The sequence below is a fragment of the Cetorhinus maximus genome, unplaced genomic scaffold, assembly GCF_964194155.1.
Source record: "Cetorhinus maximus unplaced genomic scaffold, sCetMax3.hap1.1 HAP1_SCAFFOLD_1587, whole genome shotgun sequence".
Taxonomy (NCBI): domain Eukaryota; kingdom Metazoa; phylum Chordata; class Chondrichthyes; order Lamniformes; family Cetorhinidae; genus Cetorhinus; species Cetorhinus maximus.
In genome coordinates this window covers 21,168-41,604 of record NW_027597527.1, presented here as the reverse complement: position 1 = coordinate 41,604, position 20,437 = coordinate 21,168, and the positions used below count along the sequence as shown (strand labels likewise).

At 51.0% G+C, this 20,437-nt stretch overlaps 1 protein-coding gene across 2 annotated transcripts in view; it reads left to right on the top strand.

The window, feature by feature from the left end:
- The window catches only part of LOC144676421 (dual specificity tyrosine-phosphorylation-regulated kinase 1A-like), a 43,244-nt gene extending 26,941 nt beyond the window's left edge, over positions 1 to 16,303 (top strand). Inside the window, exons 4-11 of one of the 2 annotated variants that reach the window (XM_078536839.1) lie at positions 133 to 321; positions 1,128 to 1,275; positions 2,133 to 2,419; positions 3,791 to 3,937; positions 4,052 to 4,192; positions 4,595 to 4,898; positions 10,399 to 10,502; positions 15,695 to 16,303. In XM_078536839.1, coding sequence (XP_078392965.1) covers positions 133 to 321; positions 1,128 to 1,275; positions 2,133 to 2,419; positions 3,791 to 3,937; positions 4,052 to 4,192; positions 4,595 to 4,898; positions 10,399 to 10,502; positions 15,695 to 16,201 — 1,827 coding nt within the window. In that variant the 3' untranslated portion in view covers positions 16,202 to 16,303. The remainder of the gene's footprint in view (positions 1 to 132; positions 322 to 1,127; positions 1,276 to 2,132; positions 2,420 to 3,790; positions 3,938 to 4,051; positions 4,193 to 4,594; positions 4,899 to 10,398; positions 10,503 to 15,694) is intronic. The other variant, XM_078536840.1, reaches the window with a different exon arrangement.
- Positions 16,304 to 20,437: the final 4,134 nt, after the last annotated feature.

Sequence of the window (20,437 nt, the reverse complement as noted above, 5' to 3'; positions counted from 1 at the left end):
GTGGCCCATTAAAGGAGTGAGGAGGGCAGCTGTTAGTTGGTGTTTCTGAGCTGTGTTGCATTAAAAGTGTAGCCTTCCCCCTCCCTTCCCTTCTCTGACTGGGATTGCCTCTTGTTGCCTGGAATTCTGCAGGTGTACTATGCCAAGAAGAAGCGCCGGGCCCAACACGTTCCTCCGGATGATTCCAGCAACAAGAAGGAGCGGAAGATTTACAATGAGGGTTATGATGATGATAACTATGACTACATTGTGAAGAATGGGGAGAAATGGATGGAGCGTTACGAGATAGACTCCTTGATCGGGAAGGGCTCGTTTGGACAGGTAAAGGGGAGGCAGTGCATGTTCTCGAGGACCAGGTGCAGTTAACAAACACACTGAAATATGGAACTGAGGCCCATAGAGGGAGCAGGTCCAACCTTTCCCCTTCATTTGAAGTGGGGAACAATTAGCCAGGGGCTGCTGCTCCTGATTACTGAACATTCACTGAAAACTGGACATGGGGCAAGTGGCCAACCTCCTTCATGAACCGCTAGAGAGAAGGCTCTCTTTGCCACTTCACCTGTCTTTTCTGTTTGCCCACGATGTGAAACCTGTCTGATTAAACCAGACCTGATCTCCACTAGTCAGGTCCTGCCTGTCGCCACCTTGGCCAATTATTTGCCCGCCTCTGAACCCACCTTCTGGGTGCTGCTGGAGGTGCTCCCAACACTCCCTCCACACAAATGCCTGGGTTATCTGAAACCCTGTGACTCCTATTCCAATCCCCACACAATGTCCAGAGCACCTACCATGCTTACTTGCAGCTCCCTGGCATGTCATCTTCCAGAGTCCTCGTCCTCACTGACAGCTCCCTCTGCGGCCTTGCTGCACCCCATCTCTGCGCTCTCAGCCTCTGTCTCAGATTGTACAGTCCACTTTTCCGGCACTAACCTTCTGCCGTTGGCAAAAAGGACCCCCAAGCAACTGGGCTTCCGCTTTGAACTCGGCTGCATAAAGCACCTGCCTACCCGACTTCAGAGGCTCGTGCCCTCTCAACAGCTCGCCACCTAACTCCTCCCTGCTCTGGTGTCTGTTTCTGAAGGTAACCCTGCCCCTCTATAGCCTGTCGTTCACTCCCCCCCCTCTAGGTGGTGAAGGCCTATGATCACCATGAACAGGAATGGGTGGCCGTTAAGATCATCAAGAACAAGAAAGCCTTCCTGAACCAGGCTCAGATTGAACTGCGCCTCCTGGAGCTCATGAACAAACATGACACCGAGATGAAGTATTACATAGGTAAGGAGGGCCAGCAACACGGGGTGGGGACTGTAGCATTGGGGTAAGGTCACTGGGCTAGTAATCCAGAAGCCTGGGCTCATGCTCTGGTGACATGAGTTCACATCCTGCTATAGCAGCTGGAGGAGTTTAAATTCAATTAATTCATGGATCTGGAATAAAAAGCTAGTCTCAGTGATTGTGACCATGAAACTACTGGATTGTCATAAAAACCCATCTGGTTCACTAATGTCCTTCAGGGAGGGAAATCTGCCACCCTTACCTGGTCTGGCCTACGTGTGACTGCAGACCCACAGCAATGTGGTTGACTCTTAACTGCCCCTCTGAGATGCCAAGCAAGTAGGTTCACCACCACTTAGGGGTGGGCATTAAACTCTGGCCCTGGCAGCGACACCCCACATGCCAAGAACTCATATATTTTTTAATTGCTTCCTTTTCTGGGGCAAAGTCCTGCCCCAGTTAAAAGCTGGTGAAGGGCTCCCCTGCCTGGTAGTAATGGGGGTCAGATTCTGAAATGTTTTTGATTCCCCAAGTGTTGCTGTGGAAAGTCATTCTGCTCGGGTCACGGAGTTTAGCTTAATGTAAATAAAACAGAAAATGTTTGAAATGCTCAGCAGGTCGGGCAGCCTCTGTGGAGGGAGAAACAGAGTTAACGTTTTGAGTGGATGACTTTGAGTCAGAACAGGAAAGAGTGAGAGGTGTATTGGATTTGAAGCAAGTGCAGATGGAGGGAAAGGGAGAGAGAGGAAAGGAGGGTCAGCGGTTGAGTAGACGGTGGGAGAGAGGGTCGCGGACAAAACATCAGTTGAATGTAAACACTCTCTTTCTATGCTTGTAATCACCCTTTCCCCACACAGTTCACTTGAAGCGACATTTCATGTTCCGGAACCATCTATGCCTGGTCTTTGAGCTGCTCTCCTACAACCTGTATGACCTGCTGCGGAACACCAACTTCCGCGGAGTCTCCCTCAACCTGACCCGCAAGTTCGCCCAGCAGATGTGTACGGCCTTGCTCTTCCTGGCCACCCCAGAGCTCAGCATCATCCACTGTGATCTCAAGCCGGAGAACATCCTGCTGTGCAACCCCAAGCGCAGTGCCATCAAGATTGTTGACTTCGGCAGCTCCTGCCAGCTGGGGCAAAGGGTGAGAGCGCCATGCCAATGCTCGGTCCAATGGGGTGGTGTGCGCATGTGTATGCACACTTGTCCGTAAGACGGGCGTGGGGTGTGAACGCGGATGGGCGTGGGTAGCGCACGCGGGAGTGCATGTGCGTGTGTGGGCGGGTGTTATGCGTACGGGCAAGTGTGTGCGGGGGACGGGTATGCGCAGGCGGGCGTGTGCGCGCGCGGGTGAGTGGGCATGTGTGCATGCGTGAGGGCGGGCGTACACCTATATTCACGTGTCTGTGTTCCGCTATAAGCAGAAGCAAAGAAATGCATAGAAGAACAGATACCCGGGAGTGAGTTACAGACTGGAATCTAATCGAGGGGTTCGGGGGGGTTTATAAATAGAATAACAGATACCCGGAAGTGAGTTACAGACTGGAATCTAATCGAGGGGTTCAGGGTGGTTTATATATAGAATAACAGATACCCGGGAGTGAGTTACAGACTAGAATCTAATCGAGGGGTTCGGGGTGGTTTATATATAGAATAACAGATACTCGGGAGTGAGTTACAGACTGGAATCTAATCGAGGGGTTCGGGGTGGTTTATAAATAGAATAACAGGTACCCGGGAGTGAGTTACAGACTGGAATCTAATCGAGGGGTTCAGGGTGGTTTATATATAGAATAACAGATGCCCGGGAGTGAGTTACAGACTGGAATCTAATCGAGGCGTTCAGGGTGGTTTATATATAGAATAACAGATACCCGGGAGTGAGTTACAGACTGGAATCTAATCGAGGGGTTCGGGGTGGTTTATATATAGAATAACAGATACCCGGGAGTGAGTTAAAGACTAGAATCTAATCGAGGGATTGAGGGTGGTTTATATATAGAATAACAGATACCCGGGAGTGAGTTACAGACTGGAATCTAATCGAGGGGTTCGGGGTGGTTTATATATAGAATAACAGATACCCGGGAGTGAGTTAAAGACTAGAATCTAATCGAGGGATTGAGGGTGGTTTATATATAGAATAACAGATACCTGGGAGTGAGTTACAGCCTGGAATCTAATCGAGGGATTCAGGGTGGTTTATATATAGAATAACAGATACCCGGGAGCTGGAATCCTGTGAGATGATTTCTCAGCTGTCATGTTTGCTCTTGGTTCTGATTGCTGTCTGAAGTCACTGTGGAGTTTGGTATGCAATGGAAGCCTGTCACACCAGGAACCCCTCTATAGTGTGACCACGACAGTGCTGTAGGACTATTAGGATATCTGCAGTCAGCTGCTCAACAGTCCCATCTTGTACTTAATGGCTATTACACAGCTCCTTCATGTCTGACCCAAGCATCCATTGTTAAACTGTGCCGCCTGCTTAGCAGAGTTTATCCTCTTCCCACAGATCTACCAGTACATTCAGAGCCGTTTCTATCGCTCACCCGAAGTGCTGCTCGGTATGCCCTATGACTTGGCCATTGACATGTGGTCACTGGGCTGTATCTTGGTGGAGATGCACACAGGAGAGCCTCTCTTCAGTGGATCCAATGAGGTGAGATAGTTGTCTGGCTGCCTGGATTACTGTGCGGTTTTGAAACACTTTCCCAGCGTTGTTTTGGCGTCTCAGTGTTTGCTCCCGCTGTCTAACTCTTGTCTGCGTCTTTAGGTGGATCAGATGAATAAGATAGTGGAGGTTGTGGGGATTCCTCCGAGTCACATGCTGGAACAAGCACCCAAAGCCCGCAAGTACTTTGAGAAGCTCTCTGACGGGCTGTGGGCCATCAAGAAAGTGAAAGACATGAAGAAGGTATGTCCAGAGTCCAATAGGCCCTTATGCAGTGTGAAAGCAGCTGCTGGTATGGTGGACTGTCTATCTGCCCTCACACAGACAGGGCCATCAGTACCCGGGGCACTCGACTTAGTAGATCCCTGCATGTGTACACGGGTCTGGTGTGTGGGAGGGTAAGAGGGACAGTGCGAGTCGAGGGGGAGATGGATGGTGCGTGCCGAGGGGGAGGGGGAGAGTGCGTGTGGTAGTAGGACTGGAAAAGTTGAGATGAAGGAGCGGAGAGGTACCATGAACATTAAGGGGAGCAGAGAGGAAGTGGGAGGGTGAGGGGAATGGAGGACATGCGAAAGGTGCCACATTAAGAATGGAAAGGAATGAGTGCAGCCGAGCGAGTAACCGTGCCCTCCTGTCTTTCCACAGGAATATAAAACAGCCGCCTCCCGCAAACTCCACAACATCATTGGCGTCGAGACGGGGGGCCCCAACGGGCGACGGGCAGGTGAACCCGGACACACGCCTGCTGAGTACTTGAAGTTCAAGGACTTGATTCTAAGGATGCTGGACTATGATCCTAAAACGCGAATCACCCCTTTCTATGCACTTCAACACAACTTCTTCAAGAAGACCTTGGACGAAGGGACAAACACAAGTAACAGCATCTCGACCAGCCCTTCGGTGGAGCACAGCCAGTCAGCCAGCACTGCCAGCTCCCTGTCCAGCTCAGGTACAGGCCCAGCACCCTAATCCTCCTTCCCGCACCACCTCAATCCTCTTACCCCCACCGCCCTCCCTCCAACCACTATCTACTTTCCTCAGCTCATGGTCATCTTAAAGCTGATTGTAAATGCACTGTAGGGAATAGGGGAAATCAACCAAAGTTCCTTCTCCTGTTCACTGTCAAGTACATGAATTAGCAAGCCCTACTACTCCACAGGCTGTACCATTAATTTAACTGTTTAATTTTCTTACCCAAATGGCTAATTCTTTACCTAAACTTCTAGTACCCAGAAGAAAAGAAACTCTGACCAGGCTTCTTTCAAAAAACTCAGAATGATTAATTTAAAACAAAACTCCTTGTAAACAAGTTTCAAGAACGGGTTGACACACAATTGTAATCTGAAAGTGTAACTGCGCATGCATACACACGCACACAGACACACAGACAGACAGACAGACACATACACACACAGACAGACACATACACACACACAGACACATACACACACACAGACACATACACACACACACAGACACATACACACACACAGACAGACACACACAGACAGACAGATACACACAGACACACACACACACACACAGACACATACACACACAGACAGACACACACACACACACAGACAGACACACACACAGACACAGACAGACAGACACAGACACACACACAGACAGACACACACAGACAGACATACACACACAGACAGACACATACACACACACACAGACAGACACACACACAGACAGACACATACACACGGACAGACAGACAGACACACACACACACACACACAGACACAGACACACACAGACAAACAAGAGACACCCAGGTAGTCTCTGCAGAGTCAGGTGGATGGAAATAAAATTCTCTGCGAAAGAAACAAAAATGAAAGGTCACGGAGGTTCGAGGCTGTCAGTCTGACGTTGCCTCGGGTGAAGACATCCTGGGGTCAAGTAGATGTTGGGAAGTTCACCAACGATGCATCAGCATGGAGGAGGGTACAGCTGGACCAATTCTTCTGTCTCAGCTAGCAAGTCCAAACTTATGCAGACAAACCACACTCAGATGAGGATTACCTGACTACGGGTCGAGAACCACACACGGTTTCACAAAACAGAGAGGGAGAGAGAGAGAGCTCGTCAGGGTAACCTCCTATTTTCGGCCTTGCCCCAACAAGACTGAAAGCAAAACCACAGGTTCAAACTTAAGGTTTGCCTCTGCCATTTGATTGCCTTTTCATTAATTAAAGGGCTTTGCAGTTCAAAACAAACAAACAACTCCATCTCAAGTACCATAGAGCTCAAGTGATTGCTTCTCTTTTATTCATTTAATTTGCTTTTCTTTTATTCCTTCATGTGGGCTTCACTGGCAAGGTCAGCACTTATTGCCCATCCCTAATTGCCCCTTAAGAAGGTGGTGGTGAGCTGCCTTCTTGACCCGCTGCAGTCCCTGTGGCGTAGGTACACCCACAGTGCTGCTGGGGAGGGAGTTCCAGGATTTTGACCCAGCGACAGTGAAGGAACGGCCGATATATTTCCAAGTCAGGATGGTGAGTGACTTGGAGGGGAACTTCCAGGTGGTGGTGTTCCCAAGTGTCTGCTGCCCTTATCCTTCTAGATGGTAGTGGTCGTGGGTTTGGAAGGTGCTGCCTAAGGAGCCTTGATGAATTCCTGCAGTGCATCTTGTAGATGGTACACACTGTTGCCACTGTGCGTCGGTGGTGGAGGGAGTGAATGTTTGTGGATGTGGTGCCAATCAAGTGGGCTGCTTTGTCCTGGATGGTTAGATTCTCTCTTGTTGGAGATGGTCATTGCCTGGCACTTATGTGGTGCGAACGTTACTTGCCACTTGTCAGCCCAAGCCTGGATATTGTCCAGGTCTTGCTGCATTTGGACATGGACTGCTTCAGTACCTGAGGAGTCGCGAATGGTGCTGAACATTGTGCAATCATCAGCGAACATCCCCACTTCTGACCTTATGATGGAAGGAAGGTCATTGATGAAGCAGCTGAAGATGGTTGGGCCGAGGACACTACCCTGAGGAACTCCTGCAGTGATGTCCTGGAGCTGAGATGATTGACTTCCAACAACCACAACCATCTTCCTTTGTGCTGGGTACGACTCCAACCAGCGGAGAGTTTTCCCCCTGATTCCCATTGACTCCAGTTTTGCTAGGGCTCCTTAATGCCACACTCGGTCAAATGCTGCCTTGATGTCAAGGGCAGTCACTCTCACCTCACCTCGGGAGTTCAGCTCTTTTGTCCATATTTGAACCAAGGCTGTAATGAGGTCAGGAGCTGAGTGACCCTGGCAGAACCCAAACTGGGCATCAGTGAGCAGGTTATTGCTAAGCAAGTGCCACTTGATAGCACTGTTGACGACCCCTTAGTTTACTGATGATGGAGAGTAGAGTGATGGGGCGGTAGTTGGCCGGGTTGGATTTGTCCTGCTTCTTATGTACAGGACATAGCTGAAGCAGGAGAAGATGGCCTGGAAGAGGCCTGTGTGTTGACAGTTCCAAGATGAACTTGTGATCCTTTTTTAAAAAAAGACTTTGGAGGCTGCCAATGTCCAAACAATGCATCGCTCTTCCATATTTTAAAATGTACAATCCAATGTACATTTAGAGTGAGATGACTCTTACTCCAGCCACTGTCTATTGAACCCTGGGTTAGAGAGAGTGCAGAAATCAGCCAGGGCCCCTGCTCCTGATCACTGTCCAGTGATCCCTGGGTTAGAGAGAGAGGGAAATCAGCCAGGGTTCCTGCTCCTGATCACTGTCCAGTGATCCCTGGGTTAGAGAGAGAGAGAGGGAAATCAGCCAGGGTTCCTGCTCCTGATCACTGTCCAGTGACCCCTGGGTTAGAGAGAGAGGGGAAATCAGCCAGGGTCCCTGCTCCTGATCATTGTCCAGTGACCCCTGGGTTAGAGAGAGAGAGGGGGAAATCAGCCAGGATTCCTGCTCCTGATCACTGTCCAGTGATCCCTGGGTTAGAGAGAGAGAGGGGGGAAATCAGCCAGGGTTCCTGCTCCTGATCACTGTCCAATGATCCCTGGGTTAGAGAGAGAGAGAGGGGAAATCAGCCAGGGTTCCTGCTCCTGATCACTGTCCAGTGATCCCTGGGTTAGAGAGAGAGAGAGAGAGAGGGGAAATCAGCCAGGGTTCCTGCTCCCGATCACTGTCCAGTGATCCCTGGGTTAGAGGGAGTGAGGGAGGGAAATCAGCCAGGGTTCCTGCTCCTGATCACTGTCCAGTGACCCCTGGGTTAGAGAGGGAGAGAGAGAGGGGAAATCAGCCAGGGTTCCTGTTCCTGATCACTGTCCAGTGACCCCTGGGTTAGAGGGAGTGAGGGAGGGAAATCAGCCAGGATTCCTGCTCCTGATCACTGTCCAGTGACCCCTGGGTTAGAGAGAGAGAGGGGAAATCAGCCAGGGTTCCTGCTCCTGATCACTGTCCAGTGACCCCTGCTCAGCAGTGTGTGTGAGAAAGACAGGACTGATTGTGCTACTATGCACCGCATGGAGCAGTGACAGTCTGTGGGCTGTGTTGCCATCCACCTCTCACTCTTGACAGTGTGCATAATCAACCTCACCTCAGTTCTTGTTTCAGATGATGCACCTTCCCCTGAATGAGCATGACCAGCACCTGGAAATCCTCCGGATATAACTTTGTGATGATAGGATTGCAGATTTTCTCCAGCTCCTTCTGTTGGTGCTCATATTCATCCTTTTCAGCAGTCTGGTGCCTTTCTAGCCAGCTGATATCTTCATTACATTTGTCTAAAATCTTCTGCTTATAATCATCCACAACTTTGCCCTTTAGCTTTTCATCCTCACTTGTGGCTTCAATCTAGCATTGTAGCACGGGGTACAGAGCTGTGGGGGCAGATCTGTCACTGTATAGCATGGGGTACGGTACTGGTGACGACAGGTCTGTTACTGTATAACACTGGGGTACAGTACTGTGGGGGCAGGTCTGTCACTGAATAACACTGGGGTACGGTACTGGTGGGGACAGGTCTGTCACTGCATAACACTGGGGTACGGTACTGGTGGGGACAGGTCTGTCACTGTGTAGCACTGGGGTACAGCACTGGTGGAGGGAGGTCTGTCCATGTATAATACTGGGGTACAGTACTGGTGGGGACGGGTCTGTCACTGTATAACACTGGGGTACAGTACTGGTGGGGACAGGTCTGTCACTGTATAACACTGGGATATAGTACTGGTGGGGACAGGTCTGTCACTGTATAACACTGGGGTACAGTACTGGTGGGGATAGGTCTGTCACTGTATAAAACTAGGTAGCAGTACTGCTGGGGACTAGCCTGTCACTGCATAACACTGGGATATAGTACTGGTGGGGACAGGTCTCTCACTGTATAACACAAGGGATACAGTACTGGTGGGGACAGGTCTGCCACTGTATAACACTGGGGTACAGTACTGGTGGGGATGGGTCTGTCACTGTATAACACTGGGGTACAGTACTGGTGGGGACAGGTCTCTCACTGTATAACACAAGGGATACAGTACTGGTGGGGACAGGTCTGTCACTGTATAACACTGGGGTTCGGTACTGATGGGGACAGGTCTGTCACTGTATAACACTGGGGTACAGAACAGGTGGGGACAGGCCTGTCACTGTGTAACACTGGGGTACAGTACTGGTGGGGACAGGTCTGTCACTGTGTAACACTGGGGTACAGTACTGGTGGGGACAGGTCTGTCACTGTAACACTGGGGTACAGTACTGGTGGGGATGGGTCTGTCACTGTATAACACTGGGGTACAGTACTGGTGGGGACAGGTCTGTCCCTGTATAACACTGAGGTACAGTACTGGTGGGGATGGGTCTGTCACTGTATAACACTGGGGTACAGCACCTGTGGGGACAGGTCTGTCACTGTATAATACTGGGGTACAGTACTGGTGGGGACAGGTCTGTCACTGTATAACACTGGGGTACAGTACTGGTGGGGACAGGTCTGTCACTGTATAACACTGGGGTACAGTACTGGTGGGGATGGATCTGTTACTGTATAACACTGAGGTACAGTACTGGTGGGGACAGGTCTGTCACTCTAACCCTGAGGTGCGGTATTGAATGGGATGTCTAGGTTTGTGTTTAAATGGGTAATTGTATCTCTGCGCTCATTAATGGTTCCTTATCTTGACTGATGATTCTATGAACTCTGATTTAGTTGCATTTTTCTCTTACAGTTGTTTGATTGGTGATGACTTCAGTACGGCTTTTTGGTCGTCTTCTTTGGCATGTGTAACTGTCTGAATGTCTTGCTGCTTTTATACGGTGCTCTTGTTGCTGGTTGTGCTGCGTACTTGCAGTGTCTCTGTGTGCTGGATTTTTCTGTGTTTTATTGTCTCTCTCTCTCTCTCTCTCTCTTCCACACCCCCTCCCCCACCCACCCCCAAACGTCTACCTGCTACTGGGAACTCCACTGCTAACCGTTGACCGTTCCTACTCTCAGGTGGCTCCAGTGGGTCTTCGAGTGATAACCGGAATCAACGGTACACCAACCGATACTTCAACAGCACCGAGGCTCACACAGACTATGAAATGCACAGTCCACAGGTACGGAGTCTCCGAACCTCTCAGCTCAGTGACCTAGCCTTCGATCATGCATGGTGAGGGAGCGGGAGGGTCTAACCGTCCATCTTAAAAAATACTCCTGGCCCTCGACGCAGCACAGTACGTCAGATACAGCGAAGACACGCCAGCAATTTCCTGGATCCCCTTAAAGTCAAAAGCAGAGAGCGGAGAAGCCTGCTCCCAGTATGATGTCCAATTCGTTTCTTCTGGAAGGTCCAGCCCTCCCTCCCTCTCCATTTTCGCTGTCTGTTGGAAGTAGCTCTGTGTGTTCTCTCTGCTTCCATTCGGTGGTCTCAATTGCATTCACTGGTTTGTTTGTTTGTTGGTACAAAGAGGCAGAGTGGGCGTCCCGGATCCCAATGAATGACCATCTTTTCATCTTGTTTGTAAAGGTGGTGATTGTAACCCATGTGGCTGAGTTTTCTGTGCTTAGGTGTCTGTACGCGCGCGCTTGTGTCTATACGCGCGCATGTGTGTCTGTACGCGCGCGTACGTGTCTGTATCCGACTGTATCGATGTGTTTATGCGTCTGTATATGTGTGTATACACGTCTGAGTAGAAGTGTTTGTTTATCTGTGTGTGTCTGTCTGTCTGCGTATATCATATGTCACATTCTCCTCATGTTTTGGCTCCAGGAAGGGGCTAACTCCCTGACCAGCTGTGCCAGTGTGTTGCCATACCCGCTGTGTTGCCCAACCTCCTGGTGCTGCGTTGTATGAAGTTGGTTTAATTGCTGTGACCTTCTGAGAATGGGGTATCCAGAGCCTGTGGCCCCATTTTACCTCTTCATCTGTGCCCTGGATTGAACTGAATCTGTGTCTCCACACTGCAGCTGTGTTGGGACTGTTCGGAAGTAATGGTTTCCATTTCACCCACGTTGCTGAAGTTTTGGTTCCAGTGACATATCGCAGTGAGCCCTGAGTGGGAGCACCTCTGTGCCTCCATCTGCTGCGATTGCCCACGGATAAGGAGACAAGCCCCCCTAACCCTACACCCCCTGCCCCGCCCCTACACCCCACCACCCACCCAGCCTTCACCTCCAGCTTCAGATGGATGTAGGCTACAGGAAATCGCGTGGAGAATATCCCGGCAATGTGGATTGCTGAAGGTTCTCATTGCTTCACCTTTCTGCTGTCAGTCCGATCACCCGCTGCATTCACTCCCAGGACAGGAGCCCCCCACCACCACCAAGAAGCCTCCTCCAGCAGAAGGATCCACCTTTGGAGAAGGGAGTGAAGCCACTAAACTGGAAAAGAGGCAGGGGGTGGTGCTGGGATGACTGGACTCTGAGGAAGCTTGTGTTGCCTCGGTATGTGACAGTATGGCACTGCTTACCTTCCTTCACCGTCGGTAACACTGGGGAGGTTGGGGGGGCTCCTGCAGCTTCTGTGACCAGGGCTGGTGTGTCCGGTGCAGCCCCTTCAGGTGCCAGCGGCTGTTTCTATCCTGATGCTGTTTGTGTACTCTGACAGAATGTGTGTGGGGTGGAGCAGTGCCTGATCACCAGGTCATTTCTCAGAGAGCAGGGGGCCCTCCATCAACCTCTGGTTGTTTTCCTATACCATGCTGCTACTGGTTATGTGCAGCCACTGGTGTGGACTGTACCAACAGAATTGGCAGCTGGGACACTGTCAGAAATTCTCAACCTCACCAAACTCTTCATTCTCCCTCACTCCACAGAGGCTCATTAAAGGGCTGATCTAATCAAGGGCTTTAAGATGATTAAAAGATACAATAGAGTTGATAGAGAGAAATTTACTTCTTCTGGTGTGGGGAGTCCAGGACAAGGAGGCAGAACCTTAAAATTCGAGCCAGGCCGTTCAGGGGGTGATGTCAGGAAGCAATTCCTCACACAAAGGGGAGTGGAAATCTGGAACTGTCCCTCCCAAAAAAGCTGTCGAGGCTGGAAGGGGTCAACAGAAAATTTCAACACTGAGATAGAGAGATTTTTGTTGGTTAAGGGGATTAAGGGTTACAGAACCGAGGCGGGTAGATGGAGTTAAGATACAGATCAGGCATGATCAGATTCAATGGCAGAGCAGGCTCGAGGGGCTGAATGGCCTCCTACTAACCCAGTGTAACAGGCTCAAGGGGCTGAATGGGCCTCCTCCTGTTCCTGTGTAACAGGCTCAAGGGGCTGAATGGGCCTCCTCCTGTTCCTGTGTAACAGGCTCGAGGGGGCTGAATGGGCCTCCTCCAGTTCCTGTGTAACAGGCTCGAGGGGGCTGAATGGGCCTCCTCCTGTTCCTGTGTAACAGGCTCGAGGGGGCTGAATGGGCCTCCTCCTGTTCCTGTGTAACAGGCTCGAGGGGGCTGAATGGGCCTCCTCCTGTTCCTGTGTAACAGGCTCGAGGGGGCTGAATGGGCCTCCTCCTGTTCCTGTGTAATGTAGCAAATACAATTGAGAACCAGGCTGAATTCAGAAGGAATGTGAAAAAGCAAATACAAGAAGCAGAGGGATTATGAAAAAAGACTGCCAGCTAATATAAAAGGAAATCCCAGAGTAATCTATAATCACATCAATAGGAAAAGGGTGGTAAAAGGAGGAGCAGGGCCAATTAGGGACCAAAAAGGGGATTTACACAGAAGCAAGAGGCATGGCCGAGGTGTTAAAAATACTTTGCATTTGTCTTTACCTATGAGGCAGATGCTGCTCAGGCCATGGTGACAGAGGAGGAAACTCAGGCACTAGAAGGGTTTAAAATTGATAAGGAGGAGGTGTTGGATCAGCTGTCGGTTATTAAAGTTGATAAGGCACCGGGACCGGATGAGATGCATCCAAGAATATTGAAGGAAGTGAGAGTGGAAATTGCAGAGGCATTGACAATAATCTTTCAATGTTTCCTGGATTCGGGGGAGGTGCCGGAGGACTGGAGAATTGCAAACATTACGCCCTTGTTCAAAAAAGGTTGTAAAGATCTGCCCTGCAATTACAGACCAGTCAGTTTAACTTCGATGGTGTGGAAACTTCTAGAAACAATTATTCGGGATAGAATTAATAATCATATGGAAAATTGTGGATTGATTCGGAAGAGTCAGGATGGATTTGTAAAAGGAAAATCGTGTCTAACTAACTTGCTGGAGGTTTTTGAAGAGGTAACAGAGATGGTTGATGAGGGCAAGGCCGTTGATGTGGTGTACATGGACTTCCAAAAGGTGTTCGATACAATGCCACGCAACAGACTTGAGGAAAATTATAGGTCATGGAATAAAAGGGACAGTAGCAACGTGGGTACAAAATTGGCTGAGGGATAGGAAACAGAGTAATAGTTAATGGGTATTTTTCAGGCTGGAAGAAGGTTTGTAGTGGAGTTCTCGAGGGGACCCTTGCTTTTCCTAATATATATAAATGATCTAGATCTTGGTGTGCAGGGGACAATTTCAAAGTTTGCGGACGACACAAAACTCGGGAGAATTGTAAACTGTGAGGAGGACAGTGTAGAACTTCAAAAGGACATTGACACATTGGTGGGGTGGGCAGATAGGTGGCAGATGGAGTTCAATGTGGGGAAGTGTGAGGTGATACACTTTATACTCTCTCTCTCCATGTTCTTTGTACCAGAATAAAGGATACTATTCTAAAGGGTGTGCAGGAGCAGAGAGACCTGGGTGTATATGTACATAAGTCACTAAAGGTAGCAGGACAGGTAGAGAGAGCTGTTTATAAAGCATACAGTATTCTAAGCTTCATTAATAGGGGCATAGAATATAAGAGCAGGGAGGTTAGGATGAAATTATATAGGACACTGGTTAGATCTCAGCTGGAGTATTGTGCACAGTTTTGGGCACCACATTATAGGAAGGATGTGAACACGTTGGAGAGAGTGCAGAAGAGGTTTACAAGAATGGTTCCAGGGATGAGAAACGTCAGTTATGAGGAAAGATTGGAGAAGTTGGGACTGTTCTCCTTGGAGAGGAGAAGGCTGAAAGGAGACTTGATAGAAGTTTTCAAAATAATGAGGGGCCTCGACAGAGGAGATAGTGAGAAACTGTTCCCACTCGTAAATGGATGGAGAACCAGAGGGCACAGTTTTAAATTGTTTTGCAAAAGAAGCAAATGTGAGGTGAGAAAAAACTTGTTCACACAGCGAGTGGTTGGAGTCTGGAATGCACGGCCTGGAAGTGTGGTGGAGGCAGGTTCAATTGAGGCATTCGAGAGGGCAGTGGATAATTATCTAAATAGAAACAATGTGCAGGGTTACAGGGAAAAGGCTGGAGATTGGAACTAAGTTAAAATGCTCTGAGAACAGGTACAGACACGATGGACAGAATGGCCTCCTACACCGTAACAATTTTGTGATTCTGTAACAGGCTCGAGGGGGCTGAATGGGCCTCCTATTGTTCTGTGTAACAGGCTCGAGGGGCTGAATGGGCCTCCTCCTGTTCCTGTGTAACAAGCTCGAGGGGCTGAATGGGCCTCCTCCTGTTCCGGTGTAACAGGCTCGAGGGGCTGAATGGGCCTCCTCCTGTTCCTGTGTAACAAGCTCGAGGGGCTGAATGGGCCTCCTCCTGTTCCTGTGTAACAGGCTCGAGGGGCTGAATGGGCCTCCTCCTGTTCCTGTGTAATAGGCTCGAGGAGCTGAATGGGCCTCCTCCTGTTCCGGTGTAACAGGCTCGAGGGGGCTGAATGGGCCTCTTCCTGTTCCTGTGTAACAGGCTCGAGGGGGCTGAATGGGCCTCCTCCTGTTCCTGTGTAACAGGCTCGAGGGGCTGAATGGGCCTCCTCCTGTTCCTGTGTAACAGGCTCGAGGGGGCTGAATGGGCCTCCTCCTGTTCCTGTGTAACAGGCTCGAGGGGGCTGAATGGGCCTCGTCCTGTCCCTGTGTGACAGGCTTGAGGGGCTGAATAGCCTCCTCCTGTTCCTGTTCCACTGTAGGAGACATCACACTTGTTGCCCAACAGCTCACATAAGCACTTTCCTGCCAGGGATCACTGGACAGTGATCAGAAGCAGGAACCCTGGCTGATTTTCCCTCTCTCTAACACAGGGGTCATTAAGGAGAGCTCAGTTACCTTTAATGCTTGTTGCCCCTGAACTGAGAGCAGTGAGTGAAGTGTAGATAACAGGGTTGGATGGGTTGTGCAATCTGTATACCTCGTGTGGTTTTGTTTTGGACTGGCCTGTCCAGCTGACTGCCCTGTCATTGCTAATGTTGCTGTGTTTTGTATTTCTAGGTTCCGCCGCATTCAATGCACCACCAGCAGCTGCGCCTGTGGACCAGCGGAGACGCGCCAACCAGAAGCAGCAGCGATCTGTACCCCTCGCTGCTCCCTCACCCCGTGACTGGGGCTCCACAGCAGCACCTCCAAGGTAACGAGCACCACCTCTACCGCCACGGGAGCGCCAGGGTGCCACAGCAGCACCAGTACCACCACCACCACCACCATCGCCAGCTGCTGCCTGGCTCCCCACCACTGGCACCCGATCCTGCTGCCTCTGCCCATGCCTTCCTCCTCCTCTCCCCCCAGAGTCCGGACTCCACCCAGCGAGGATCCTCGGGTTTGCACCTTCGGACTAGGACCGCCATACCTGTGCACAGCCTGTACCCACCTTCTGCCCCCCCAGGCTCTGAGACTGACAGCCCGCCGAGGGGTCCCAGGCAGCTCCGCTCCAGACCTGAACCAGACAGCACGCCGATGATGGGCTTCTGCTCTCAGCAAAGCTCAACAGCCACTTCCTGATGATAACTAAACGGAGATAAAAGCAAATTCTATATATTATATAAAAGATGGAAATGAATAAAGCCATAACATTGATTAAGTGCTGCATGGGTCAGGGCAGAGTTGGGGGGTTGGGGGGGTGGGGTGGGGGGTGCTCAAGGTAGAGGGAGTGAGCATTTTACTGCAACTTTCTCATCTGAACTGAGCTGTCATTGTAAATTTGTTTTCTCTTATTTATTTAATAGTCTGTGCCAGAGCTTAAAAGGGCTTTGTTGCTTTTTTTGCTGAGGAAATGGTGGAGTTTCTGATCCCTGTGTCTCCAGGAGCTGGTTTTTCTATGTCTCTCATGTTCCCCACACTCTCTCCCTCTTTCTCACACTCTGGCGTGCTCTCTCTCATTCTCCCTCACACTCACTCACTCCCTCCCTCTCTCACACTCACTCCCTCCCTCCCTCCCTCACACTCACTCCCTCCCTCACACTCACTCCCTCCCTCACACTCACTCCCTCCCTCCCTCAAACTCACTCCCTCCCTCCCTCACACTCACTCCCTCCCTCCCTCACACTCACTCCCTCCCTCCCTCTCTCACACTCACTCCCTCCCTCCCTCTCTCACACTCACTCCCTCCCTCCCTCCCTCCCTCCCTCCCTCACACTCACTCGCTATTTCTCACACTCTGGCGTGCTCTCTCTCATTCTCCCTCACACTCACTCCCTCCCTCACACTCACTCCCTCCCTCCCTCAAACTCACTCCCTCTTTCTCGCACTCTGGCGTGCTCTCTCTCATTCTCCCTCACACTCCCTCCCTCACACTCACTCCCTCCCTCCCTCACACTCACTCCCTCTTTCTTGCACTCTGGCGTGCTCTCTCTCATTCTCCCTCACACTCACTCCCTCACACTCACTTCCTCCCTCACACTCACTCACTCCCTCCCTCACACTCACTCCCTCCCTCCCACTCACTCCCTCCCTCCCTCCCACTCACTCCCTCCCTCTCACTCACTCACTCCCTCCCTCCCACTCACTCACTCCCTCCCTCCCACTCTCACTCACTCCCTCCCTCATACTCACTCCCTCCCTCATACTCACTCCCTCCCTCACACTCACTCCCTATTTCTCACACTCTGGCCTGCTCTCTCTCATTCTCCCTCACACTCACTCCCTCCCTCACTGACACTCACTCCCTATTTCTCACTCTGGCGTGCTCCCTCACGTTCTCCATCACAATCACTCACACCCTCCCGCCCTCGCTCCCGCCCTCACACTCACTCCCTATTTCACACACTCTGGCGTGCTCTCACGTTCTCCCTCACACTCACTCACACCCTTGCTCCCTCCCGCCCTCGCTCCCTCCCGCCCTCGCTCCCTCCCTCCCTCCCGCCCTCGCTCCCTCCCTCCCGCCCTCGCTCCCTCCCTCCCGCCCTCGCTCCCTCCCTCCCGCCCTCGCTCCCTCCCTCCCGCCCTCGCTCCCTCCCTCCCGCCCTCGCTCCCTCCCTCCCGCCCTCGCTCCCTCCCTCCCGCCCTCGCTCCCTCCCTCCCGCTGCCTTTGCTCCCTCCCTCACACCCTCACTCACACCCTCACTCTCACGTTCTCCCTCGCTCCCTCCCTCACACCCTCGCTCCCTCCCTCACTCTCACGTTCTCCCTCAAACCCTCGCTCCCTCACGCCCTCCCTCCCTCCCTCCCGCCCTCACGCCCTCCCTCCCTCACGCCCTCCCTCACGCCCTCCCTCCCTCCCTCACGCCCTCGCTCCCTCCCTCACGCTCGCTCCCTCCCTCACGCTCACTCCCTCCCTCACGCTCACACTCCCCTCCTCACATTCACGCTCTCCCCCTCTCACACTCATGCTCTCTCACTTGCTCTTGCATTCTTTCGCTTTCTTTCTCTCTCTTTCTCATTCGCACTCTCTCTCTCACTCACTCTGCCTCTACCTCTTCTGATTTCATTGTTATCTTTACTGTTTCCAAACACTGGTGCAAAGCGACTTTATTGAAATCGTGTAAACACACAGGAGAACATGCTTTTGGAATCCCTCACAGCCTCCACCTCTGTCATCTCTTGGATGATCAGGATTTCTGGTGGATTCGTTAGAGCACATACTCCATCTATTTTCCCTCCCCTGTACCCTCCTAACTCTTCTCTCTTTCTATTGACTCTGCCAATCCTCCCCTCACCTCTCCTGCATTCTCTCTGTGACTCAAGTCGCCCCTTACCTGCAGGTACTCCAATCTAACACTACGCTGACTGCTGTTTATTTCATTAGAGTTGGTCTTGTGTGTGCATGCGTGTATGGGATTGTGGAGCTCCTGGCTGCAGCACATCTCATTTTCTACAGCTTCTCAAAACTGCTGTCTCCTTCTCTGTGCCCCTTTCTGCTGGTGGCATGGGGCGATGTGGGGAACATAGAAATTACAGTCGTAGCATTCAGTATTAAAGGCAGTCAGCCACCCCTGCTCTGTGCTCCACACACCCACACACATTGTCTGGGGGCTGCAGCTGTCTGAGCAACTCTGGGGGAGGCGGAACTTTAAAAAAAAGGGGAGATGAAAAAGCATTAGTTTCAGAGCATAGTGACAATTAGCTTTTGTCTTTTTTTTAATTTATTGTACCAAAGACTGTCTCGAGGTATCACTGGGAAATGTCTGAAGAGGTGGGGAGGGCGGGGAGGGGTAAACGTGTACAGGATTTTAGATTTGTCTTTTAAAATGTCTTTTTTTTTTCCTAACACTTTGTTTTAAAAATATATAAAAATGCCGGTGATTGTAAACTCTTGTTAGCGTTTGCTGAGGGAGGGAGCCAGCTACCTGACTGGTGTGTGTGTATGTGTCTGCGAGTGTAGGTGCATGTGTCTGCGTGGGGGTGAGTGTGCGTAGACATCCAAGCCAGTGCATGCAGGTGTCTGAACCTGACCATGCCATCTAAGGAAACATATGGATAGAATTCAGCGTCTACTTGCCTTCTGCACACACCTCAGTCCTAATAGCTTTGGAGACTCGAGTCAGCCATGGCTCAGTGACTTTAACACTCTCTCTTCTCGACTCAGAATCTTGTGCATTTGCAGCTCTTCTCCAGAAACTGAAACCCATAATCAAACACGGCACTGCTGTGCATTGCTGAGGGAATGCCGCACTGTCATAGGGTCAGTACTGAGGGATTGCCGCACTGTCGGAGGGTCAGTACTGAGGGAGTGCTGCACTGTCAGAGGGTCAGTACTGAGGGAGTGCCGCACTGTCATAGGGTCAGCGCTGAGGGAGTGCCGCACTGTCGGAGGGTCAGCACTGAGGGAGTGCCGCACTGTTGGAGGGTCAGCACTGAGGGAGCGCCGCACTGTCGGAGGGTCAGTACTGAGGGAGTGCCGCACTGTCGGAGGGTCAGTACTGAGGGAGTGCCGCACTGTCATAGGGTCAGCACTGAGGGAGCGCCGCACCGTTAGAGGGTCAGCACTGAGGGAGCGCCTCACTGTTGGAGGGTCAGCACTGAGGGAGTACTGCACTGTCGGAGTTGTTGTCTTTTAGATGAGACATTAAACCAAGTCTGCCCTCTCGGGCGGGTGTAAAAGATCCCACGGCCACTATTGGGAAGAAGAGCAGGGGGGAGTTCTCCCCAGTGTCCTGGAACCAATATTTATCCCTCAACCAACATCACTAAAAACAGATGATCAGGGTCATTATCACATTCCCATTTGTGGGAGCTGGCTGTGCACAAATTGGCTGCTACCTTTCCTACATTACAACTAACTTGTTTCAAAAATGAGTCATCACCTCTGAAGAATCTTAGGACATTGTGAAGAGATTGAAACTGATGTAAACATGAAGGTTTCATCTATGTCAGCCACTACTAATGGAGTTGTGTACTGTATTTGTGACATTGGTCCCTGCGTTGTGCAGTGACTGTTGGTCATTCTGATATTCATCCTGAATCCAGACACAGCAACTGCCTGAAAGCCAAGACCTATGGCCAGGGCAAAGCACTATCTCCTGAGGGACAAGGGCATAGGCACAGACCCTTAGTATTGGCGGTGAAGTGACGTTTGTCACTGTGTTACACTGGGCTACAGTACTGGTGGGAGCAGGTCTGTCACTGTATAACACTGCGGTACAGTACTGGTGGGGATGGGTCTGTCACTGTATGACACTGGGGTACAGTACTGGTGGGGACGGGTCTGTCCCTGTATAACACTGGGGTACAGTACTGGTGGGGACGGGTCTGTCACTGTATAACACTGGGGTACAGCACTGGTGGGGACGGGTCTGTCAC